General features: G+C 42.2%; 1 protein-coding gene across 1 annotated transcript; it reads right to left on the bottom strand.

Moving 5' to 3' along the window:
- Positions 1 to 2,253: 2,253 nt before the first annotated feature.
- On the bottom strand, positions 2,254 to 8,458 carry LOC139567534 (E3 SUMO-protein ligase CBX4-like). The gene is made up of 5 exons (XM_071388871.1): positions 8,258 to 8,458; positions 8,025 to 8,068; positions 6,915 to 6,980; positions 5,074 to 5,140; positions 2,254 to 4,351 (listed from the first exon to the last, which is right to left on the bottom strand). Exons 1-5 carry the CDS (start codon positions 8,324 to 8,326, stop codon positions 2,951 to 2,953), a joined length of 1,647 nt encoding a protein of 548 aa, XP_071244972.1. The 5' UTR covers positions 8,327 to 8,458; the 3' UTR covers positions 2,254 to 2,950.
- Positions 8,459 to 10,502: the final 2,044 nt, after the last annotated feature.

The following is a 10,502-nucleotide window of genomic DNA, read 5'->3' as shown; positions in this document are numbered from 1 at the left end:
ATATTAACAGTGTTATAAAACTGTTATAGGCTCAAGTTAACAGTGTTATAAGCCCACAAAAGGCCATAGGCCTATCAAACTCATGAGTATTAGAGTGCAGGCTATGAGAACATGGTTCATAATGACTTCTGTGCTTCTAGTCATGACGGAGAATGAAGAAAACGGTGTGAACAAAAGAATAGCCGGGACATTTCCTTAAATGCATTGAACATTAAAGACCACCTGTGTTAACTGTAATGTTGATTTAATCACCCATAGTTTACATTCTGAATATGACATGTAGGTGAATTCATCATTACTTCAACAAAATGTCAATGTGATTGTTAGTTGATGTGCAAGACCTTCTAAAGTTAATACGATATAGATCATTTCCAACTTCCCTTCATGTTTCTCATTAATGGTGAATAGCTACAATAAATAGGATCAATTATAAACATAGCATTATTTTTTTAAATTAATAATATCCATGTTATGGGTCTTGAAGAAAGAACTAGGCCAATGGGACTTGAATTGATATTTAAAATGCCACATTGTTACAGCACTACAGGGAATGAATGATATTAGTGGGTATTTCACATATTTACAATAATTGAAACCAGTAATATCTATCTTCCTAAACATTAACCTCAGATAAGAGGCTAAGGCCACCCCCTTCGCAGCAGCCATTCACCCCCCTCAGCCAGCCTACAACAGTGCAAAGTACATGTTAACTCTAAGCTCCTTCATTGACTTGTGCAGTTTGACCCGGGAGGCCCTGTTTGTTTGGCTCTCCTGATCTGTCCAAGCAATGGACTTCTATCTTCCTTGTTTGAATATGTCCATCTTGCAAACACACACATACAGTACCAGTCAAAAGTTTGGACACACCTACTTATTCCAGGGTTTTTCTTTATTTTTCTCTATTTTCTACATTGTAGAATAATAGTGAAGTCATCAAAACTATGAAACACCACATATGGAATCATGTAGTAACCAAAAAAGTGTGAAACAAATCAAAATAGATTTTAGATTTGAGATTCTTCAGAGTAGCCACCATTTGCCTCGATGACAGCTTTGCACACTCTTGGCAGTCTTTCAACAAGCTTCATGAGGTAGCCACCTGGAATGCATTTCAATTAACAGGTGTGCCTTGTTAAAAGTTAATTTGTGGAACTTTTTTCCTTCTTAATGCGTTTGAGCCAATCAATTGTGTTGTGACAAGGTAGGGTTGGTTTACAGAAGGTAGCCCTATTTGGTAAAAGACCAAGTCCATATTATGGCAAGAATAGCTCAAATAAGCAAAGAGAAATGACAGTCCATCATTACTTTAAGACATGGAGCTCAGTCAATGCAGAAACTTTTAAAGTTTCTTCAAGTGCAGTCGCAAAAACCATCAAGCACTATGATGAAACTAGCTCTCATGAGGACCGTCACAGGAAAGGAAGATTCAGAGTTACCTCTGCTGTAGAGGATAGGTTCATTAGTTACCAGCTTCAGAAATTGCAGCACAAAAAAAAACTTCACAGAGTTCAAGTAACAGACATATCTCAACATCAACTGTTCAGAGGAGACTGTGTGAATCAGGCCTTCATGGTCAAATTTCTGCAAAGAAACCACTACTAAAGGACACCAATAATAAGAAGAGACTTGCTTGGGCCAAGAAACACGAGCAATGGACATTAGACCGGTGGAAATCTATCCTTTGGTCTGATGAGTCCAAATTTGAGATGTTTAGTTTCTACCACCATGTCTTTGTGAGATGCAGAGTAGGTGAACGGATGATCTCCGCATGTGTGGTTCCCACTGTGAAGCATGGAGGAGGAGGTGTGATGGTGTGGGGGTGCTTTGCTGGTGACACTGTCAGTGATTTATTTAGAATTCATGGCACACTTAACCAGTATGGCTACCACAGCATTCTGCAGCGATACTCCAACCCATCTGGTTTGCGCTTAGTGGGACTATCATTTGCTTTTGAACAGGACAATGACCCAAAAACACACCTCCAGGCTGCGTAAAGGCTATTTGACCAAGAAGGAGAGTGCTGCATCAGATGACCTGGCCTCCACAATCACCAGACCTCAACCCAATTGAGATGGGTTGGGATGAGTTGGACCCCAGAGTCGAAGAAAAGCTCAGCATATGTGGGAACTCCTTCGAGACTGTTGGAAAATCATTCCTCATGAAGCTGGTTGAGAGAATGCCATGAGTGTGCAAAGCTGTCATCAAGGCAAAGGGTGGCTACTTTGAATAATCTCAAATCTAAAACACTTTTTTGGTTACTACATGATTCCATATGTGCTATTTCATAGTGTTGATGTCTTCACTATTACTCTACAATGTAGAAAATAGTAAAAATAAAGAAAAACCCTTGAATGAGTAGTTGTGTCCAAATTTTGACTAGTACTGCACATGTGCAAACACGGCCCATCATTTTGCAACCTCGCTACACATGTACGCACAGACACACACACGTATTCACTTGCGTGCACAAACACCACACACAGGCAAATAAACCGAAAGAGGGTGTCATTTACCAATAATCAATATATAGACTTTTTCTTTCTCAATATATAGACCTTAAACAAAGACTGTAAAGCAAAACGGATATAAAGCCTCTATAAAAAGTAAATAATTATTTACAAGAGTAAGTGCTTTTTCACTGAGCCCTGATACCATTTGTCAAATAGCATATACTAAAGTAGTTTGTAACTCAATTAGAAGCTTACATCATCAAGTATGACAAGAACTCGGGGGCTCATTTAGAGAATGATAGCCAAAGCTACGTACATACAAATTATAGAAGGGTTAGGAACCCGAAACAAAATGAATCTCAACCCCACTAAATGCAAACTGTAAGGGCTCTTATTTACATTCAAACATCTGAAAATACCAATATGTTCCAACACACATTTGTACATATTCACACATTTGCTATTAGTCCCTCGTCCTCAGATCGTCTTTTTCAGCTTCGTTACACTGTAACGTATTCCTTAAATGTCACCGTGAGACAGTTTGTTGTAATATCCGTGATGACTATATTCCCAAGGAAAGGCTTGAATGAAGGAAAAGGCTCCTCCTCCACAGTATGTTCTGTTGTGATAGCCAATGGCGGTTTTGTCTGTTCTGCAGTCTTCTCCTCCTCAGCAGAAGGAGCCACCTGTGTCTCTGTGGGAACTGGAGCCTCCCCTCTGGACCTCACACAGCTGAGGTCCATGGGCTCGTCCTGGTTAGACTCCAGGAAGTCATAGTCCTGGTGGCCATTGTGGCTATGGTGGCCATTTTGGTCCATGGAGTTGCTCTGAGGCGGTGAGGACACAGTGCAGGGTGCACTGATACTCCGGGAGTTTAGAAACCGTTTACAGCCACCCCGGTCCTCGCCCTTGTCTGCCTCTGAAAGGTGACGTTTCAGGGCTGGAGAGGAGCCGTTTACTGGCTGAGTCCTTCTATGAACTCCCATCTCAAAGGGCCAAGGGGCAAGGTTAGGTTTGGTGGTCAGCCTCAGGGGCTGCTCTGTCGCACTAAGCTCCATTTTGGGTGAGTCGACCTTCTCAGCAGGACACTTAAATACGTTAGATCCGTTAGATCCTGAGTTGAGGACGTGTAACTTAACGTCTTTGTTGCAGTCTTTCGCGAATCCGTTGGTGAGACCCAGTTTCTGGACGAGCCTCATCTTTTCAAGTTGATTTTCTGCAGCATCATCATCATTGTCCGGCTGCGGTTCGTCAAGTGTTTCCACATCTCCGTTTTTAATCCTTGCCGCCTGCATGCCGTTCTCCATGTACTTGCTCATGACAATGACGATGCGTCCATTCTTGTTTTTGTTCTTGACAATCTTCAGCTTGCTGTCGCTGACATCGTTGGCCTTCAACAGCGGTGCGTCCTCTTTGGCCGTGGCCTTGCTCTGCTCCGATTCGCCACTGTGGTCGTTGAGGTGAGCCGGAAGCTTCTTTAGCTCCATGGTGATATCCTTGACTTTGCTCAGGCAGCCAGAGTCCTTGTCCCGGACCCACTTCTGCTGCAGCGCAGGAGGCAGGTTCCAGCTGTGGTTGGTGGGCAGTTCTGGAGCTTTGGTGGCCTCCCTGGGCTTCATGCACTGGGTGCTGTCATACATCTTGGGGTCAGGCTGGTAGTGGTGATGTTTCTTGCTGTTGAGCTGGTAGTAGAGCTTCTTCTTTCCGTTGGCCTGCTGCTCGGCCTCCCTCTCCTTGGCCAGCAGGGGCTGGTACTGGTGGTGCTTCTTGCTGTTCAGCTGGTACTGCTGGGTCTGCGAGCGCAGTGTCTGGATGGGGTCCACTTTCTGCCGGTTGTCCTCGTCCAGGGTGGTCTCCTGAAGGCCTGAGAGAACGCTGGATCTCCGGGCAAAGGACGGGACCTGAGAAAAACACAGCTGTTAGTTAACTGATAGAGCGGACTTGTTGACATGACTATCTGACTGACTTTCTCTCTGTAATGAAGGTTAGAAAAATGCCATCATCAAATGGTGCCCTCTAGATGACCTTTGAGTGAGTCCTGAGCCCTAAACTTGTGTTTAGTTCGAAACTTGTGTTTAGTTCTGTGAGGGCCTTTCATACATATTTTGTCAGCCCTCCCGCCCTCCTGGCCACCAGAGTTACATTTCAGAGTGGCTCCTATAGCCGCTCTGACCTCAGCTCTGAGGAATGCCATAGACTGCTTTGTGCCCCATCACTGACTTCCTCCTATGTGTTACCACCAACACCGCCCTGAGAGGAAAAAACACTACCTAGAGGGGGTTCCTTTTGCTCTTTCGATTTGTGATTGATGTCTAGATGTACTTTTCAGTCACTGCTTTAAGATTGAAGAGATTTTGGAGACCTAATCTACCCAGTCTATCAACAGCATGTGCCCCTAATCTATATGATAGTCATTCAGATTTTAACACCTATTCTGTAGTCTTATAAAGGACTTAGAATTCTTATAAAGCCTGTCTCAATTAAATAATGTGTTGGTCTTAGTGCTGGATGGCAAAGATTTACTCGTAATCTCTTACAGTAACATTAATAGTAACATGTATTTTATCAAATGTATAGTAATCAAGGAGTTAATTGTCACCCTCCAAAATATGTGAAGACTCACCTGGCCGATCAGGTGCTTTGGCTTTGGCCCTCTTTTGCGATATCCCATAAGCTGCTCGTATCTCTCCCTGTGAAAGAGAGAAAACACCACCATGTCACTCAAACCATCCACAATAATACATGATTTAGTAGTTAACAACATAATGTAACAGAGTTAGGCAGCAGGGGGGGGGGGGTTCATTGATATTTCAAATCTTATTGGAATTTAAACTGTATTTAGGTCAGAATCCAGTACTTTAACTACAAAAAGGGGACTACACACACAATAAAGTACTTTCATTGCTAATGCAATGATGATGTACTAACAATAATGAAATACACTAATGCAATGCCGTAATTTAAGGGAAAATCCCATGCACAATTTAATCCTAATTGGTGACATGAAACATCAGTGCAATACCCCTCAGTCATATCCCCATGTTTACCACTAGATCCTCTAACTGAACCCATGAGACACGAATTACAAATATCATACTTAATGTAGTGTAGAGTTTACAGGCATATAACCTTATTACTTGTTTACCAAGCGTTGCTGCATATCAAAGTCCTTCTCATGTCAAGTAATGTATGGTTTAGGCCGGACTAAATCTGTATTACTACAAAAATAATTTCCACATGGAATGAATAGTTTTCCAGTTCAACATTCAATCCATATAAGGATGGAATAGATTCAGGGTCTGAATGAACTACACATCTATAGACTATGTAACTGGTGGATAGGATACTTTTCCTATAGTCCACTGTTTTCCATGCTTTCTCAAGAGCAGTAATTCAATACCCAATGAGTACTGCTGTCAACCCACCCCCCCTTCCTCCTCGAGCACATCTAATTACCGTGGCGACTCAGTATATTTTCATAGCCTGGTACTCTGCCCGGTGAGGCCCCTGGAGAGTCACGTAATTAGCTACAATAAAAACTCCCCCGTTCAGAGACAGAGATAATGGCGAAAACAGACACCGCCCTCCGTCAACATTTTCCCTACTGAGTGACCGGTCTCTGTTAAAAGCTGGTGTGCGCACACGCCGGGAGAGGATGACAGCAATCCCGACGACAGGCCGAGTCACTGCATGGTTTTTGCGCCATAGTGCAGTTGTAGTTGTGTGTTCACGTCCAGAAAACCCCCCCACGGGAGGTTTAGCAATTACCGGTTAACAGTAACGCCTGTCCAGCAAACAAGACATCTTGAAAAGGCACAACGGTGTTTTCAAGCGGAAGCTTCTACGGTTGTTACAGGAATATCGCCTATAATTAGAAGCCTAGGGCACTTTTTTGTCTAATGTTGTTCTCAGTGCCTTCCTCATCCAATACATGGTGAGATGAAGCGGGGATGGGGGACAAGACAAAGCATGCTGTCAAGGAATATTTGGCCCTGGTGTCTGCATAAGCATACAGCCTGTGAAAGATGATAGCCTATTGTGGTATGGGCAAACTAAAATCAATCAATCTATTATTATAGGCCTAAGAATATCACATAGGGACAATTCATTGTCCAATATGGCCGACCACAAAATTGTAACAGTCATACGCAATCTTTCAAGAATGTTTTCAATCCGATTTGTGTGGTCACTGTGTAGGCCTACTGCTATTGTAGGCCTACTGCTATTGTAGGCCTATTGAGATAAAAAAAAGAAAAAGTTTTTACTTGTGATTGCATCATGCCCTTTTTAGGGATTTGAAAAGTTTTGACATTGCCATAGGAAAATGTAATTCAATTAGGGCACATTTTACGCACACCACGGGATAGAAGTGGTGCGCTGTGCGCGCACACGCACAGAGCAGCGCCCCCCCACCCCCATTGACTACACAAGGTCGGCACGTCAAATCGAGTCTGTCAAACTCACCTGTTCTGGAAAGCGTCAAGCAGTCGCGGGTCGAGAATGTTTTCTTCTGGTTCCCATGTGTTATATCTATTAAGACAGAAAGTAGGACAGAGAGAGACAGAGAGAGAGACAGAGAGAGACAGAGAGAGAGACAGAGAGAGAGAGAGAGAGAGAGAGAGAGATAGAGAGAGAGAGAGAGAGAGAGAGAGAGAGAGAGAGAGAGAGAGACATTAATATCAACAGAGGTCGCCTTCTATCAACCAAACTACAACCATATATCAAATGTGGCCGTCATCTGCTTGGTCGCTGACGGAATAGGTTGTAAAGTAGCTAGGCAACTTCTGTAATCAGGTTAGCTGTTAACAGTTAGCAGTCTGTCTTGACCAAATAGGGCTATATCAAAACCTAAACATTATGCATATTATTGATAGATATGTAATAAAGTAAGAGCAAAGTGTAGCCTATACTCTGGAAATAGGTCATTATAAAGTGTTAATAATTGCTAGGAAGTATACTTCAGAAAGTCAACACAAGCAAAACGGTTCCTTTATGGGAATCATGTGGGTGATTAGGGTAACGTGGGGTAACAAGCCCCCGGGGTAACTGCCTCCCCATATATATATTCAAATTACGTTAGATCTATAAACTTTTTATAGATATACCATTAGGGCAATCATATTGCAAGTCCAAATCATCTACAAATAACTTCATTGAGTTACAGTCATTTTCTTTATACTGTAGGATGATTTGGGTGTGATTTGGTGTGAAAATAAAGAGAGGAACCTTAAATCAAAACCTCATAGTGAGGACATTAATAGTGAGATGTGCAATGCCATTTTGCTTAATTATTAGATTTATTTAATTTAAATAAGATTTTAAGAGTTAATTACTAGAAAATGTTCTTGGGGGTTAGTTACCCCACGTTACCTTCATTTTCGCTCAACACATACATTAGTGATGGCATCCTAAGCGCCATCGATCGAATCAAACATTCGCTTCAACGCGCGCAAAGACGCACGCGCCACACACACACACACACAAACACCAACACACACTTGAAAACTTGAAATATGAATTTGCATTACTAAGGTAGTACTAAAGTAGGCTATAGTATTTTCAAAGCTAACTTACTTTGGAGACCATCCTCGCCACTTGACTAGGTATTCCATCCTCCCCTATACGGAGATGAGAGAACATATTGGTTAATTTGATTATAAGCGGTTCTTTGACATTTTATAGTCTATCTGCAAAATCACAACAACAACACAATTTACTTCCATCAATTACGCAATATATTGCATAGCGATACCAAATAACCCTGTTTGTGGATATTGAGCAATCATATATTTCAAGTGTTTTCAAACCTTTCGATTACGCTTCTTCTCGATGCTCTCCACCGCAAAGACGTGCTCTCCCGCGGCGGGTAGCTCCATTTTCGATGCAAGGGGAAGATTTCTCTTCCAAAGGCTGTAGAAAATGTCACCCTGCCCGCTTTTGTGCTGTTTTTCCGTCGTTCAAATTGATACGGGAGATTTCCCTTCACTCCGATCTTCCCTCTCTTTCCCTCTCACTCTAGTCGGAATTCGTTGGCAGCGGCAGTGCGATACGTTTTGCTTTGCACACGAGAAGGGATTGCAGAAAACAGTTCATGCAAAGAGCCATTGATGTGACGTCAGGAGGAGGAGGCGCTTTTGGGGGCTGGGGCAGTTTCATGCTTTTAGCCCATGGATGTGTAGGGTGAAATGGAACTGCAAGAGGGTGCTATGAAAAGGATAATAATGTGTTATGATATGTCAAATTGGGAATTGTAACTGAATATTTCCCTTTTACGCAATTACTGCCTTTTACGCATGTCATGCAAATCATGAAAAAAGGAATCAAGGCTGCCATTGCCTATGCTCCATGCCCATTTCCTTCGATCTATTTGAATTAATGTAGCCTATTTGTTAATGTATTCATTACCGTTTTCACAATTGTTACAAGTGTATGCTAGATATTTCTAAAGGACACAGCCCTGGTTTCCTTAAGGCTGAGACCGATGGATAAATTAAGGGAATGTCATTGTGTGAGTGACTCATCATCAATAGGCCTACTGAAATGCAACTTTGGGGTCCCACTCCAAAATAAATATATGTAAGAGTTCATTATGGATCTGGTAGGCCCGATGTAGCCCACAACTGAATGATACAGATCAATAAATGGTACCTTGAGCATATAACCCCAATAGAAAACAAACATTATGCACACTGAAACACGATGTGGAGCTAATTAAGGTATAGAATATCGTATTAATCACTCCCCAATCTAATTTACACATTATACTAATAATAACCATCATCACCCTCATATGATTGTGATGACTGTAATATGTGTTTCCAATATTATTATTCATCTTTTTCCAAAGACTTTACACAGGGATCTTTGAAAGAAAGTCCATAAACGTGAGCTTTCCTATTCGCCTTAGTGACTTGGCTAACATACCCAATGGATGTGCAAGGATGCGTCGTGCTGGTAGGCATTTTCCATAAAGATCTACCCTTTCCATCCATATTATCTGTCCTTCTTGATACAAGGTCATATGTGGAGCCATTACCGAGCGCCAGTGTCGCGGTACGGGGCATCTAGTGAATTTTCTCTGCACATCAAAGGCCCGTGGTTGTGTCAGAGATATGTAGGTCACATCAGTTGGTCTTAAACCCCGTTGGCATTTCTTCCACCTCGTTTCTTTCTGCCATCCGACTCTGCGTTATCACTTGGGCGAGAGACGCATGGGCCTACCTCTGGCACATATAAAAAAAAGTGCGTTTGCTTTTTTTGCACCTTACAACAGCACAGTTATTTCCGCTGGTGGTGGTTCGTATGTCTCTTATGCCCGCTGTCTCTTTGAAACATGAAAACAGGTTGGACATGTTGACAAGTGCGCTATAGTCGCCGCACACGCACGGTTGCACACGCGCGCGCGCGCGTACACACACACATACACACACGCACGTATATTTGGCTTATCAAATGATCTGTTATATTGTATAAGCCTACACATTGTAAAAGTATTGGTATTTGTCTATATTGTTATTTATTTCGTTATATGTTTTCGGTATAAAGGCGCAAGCGTCGAGTATCATTTTAAACGTAAATAAAATTCAGCAGCGCAAGGGTTAAAGGAGAACAGTTCATGCAGGCGGTAATGTTCAGCCTATTGCAGACAGGCACGACTTCCTTTCCTTATAAGGCAATGAGCTAAAAACGCCAGAGAAATATCAAATGAACGAGTTGAACGACCAGATTCACCAGAGTATTTGCGCACAAAATCACTCCCATACTCACGCTGGCTATCAAAACATTCATTATTTTTCAGTAGGTTCAAAGGAAAGACCACAAACCATTCTCATTGTGGCTCGAGGAGCAAGCTTTGAGCGGTCACAATAAAACAGCAATTCTATAACATTCGCAATCTTCTTCGAAATAATGAGCCATAACGTTGACTGCAAGGGCCACAATACTCAAATACACTTATTTTGATGAAAACCATTTGCGTGGTTGAAACGAAGTTTTGCCTTCTATTTTAGTAGATACGGTATTCTCCAATGACACCTGACCCGTGATATGCGC

Source organism: Salvelinus alpinus, chromosome 2, assembly GCF_045679555.1.
Source record: "Salvelinus alpinus chromosome 2, SLU_Salpinus.1, whole genome shotgun sequence".
NCBI lineage: Eukaryota > Metazoa > Chordata > Actinopteri > Salmoniformes > Salmonidae > Salvelinus > Salvelinus alpinus.
This window is presented reverse-complemented; position numbering and strand designations above follow the sequence as displayed.

Excerpts from the sequence above, each read along its gene's own strand:
- LOC139567534 (XM_071388871.1), bottom strand. The coding sequence starts at position 8,326 with ATGGAGCTACCCGCCGCGGGAGAGCACGTCTTTGCGGTGGAGAGCATC. Across the intron at positions 5,141-6,914 it reads CTTGACGCTTTCCAGAACAG|GGAGAGATACGAGCAGCTTA; the intron begins GTGAGTTTGACA and ends TCTCTTTCACAG. Across the intron at positions 4,352-5,073 it reads CAAAGCACCTGATCGGCCAG|GTCCCGTCCTTTGCCCGGAG; the intron begins GTGAGTCTTCAC and ends TGTTTTTCTCAG.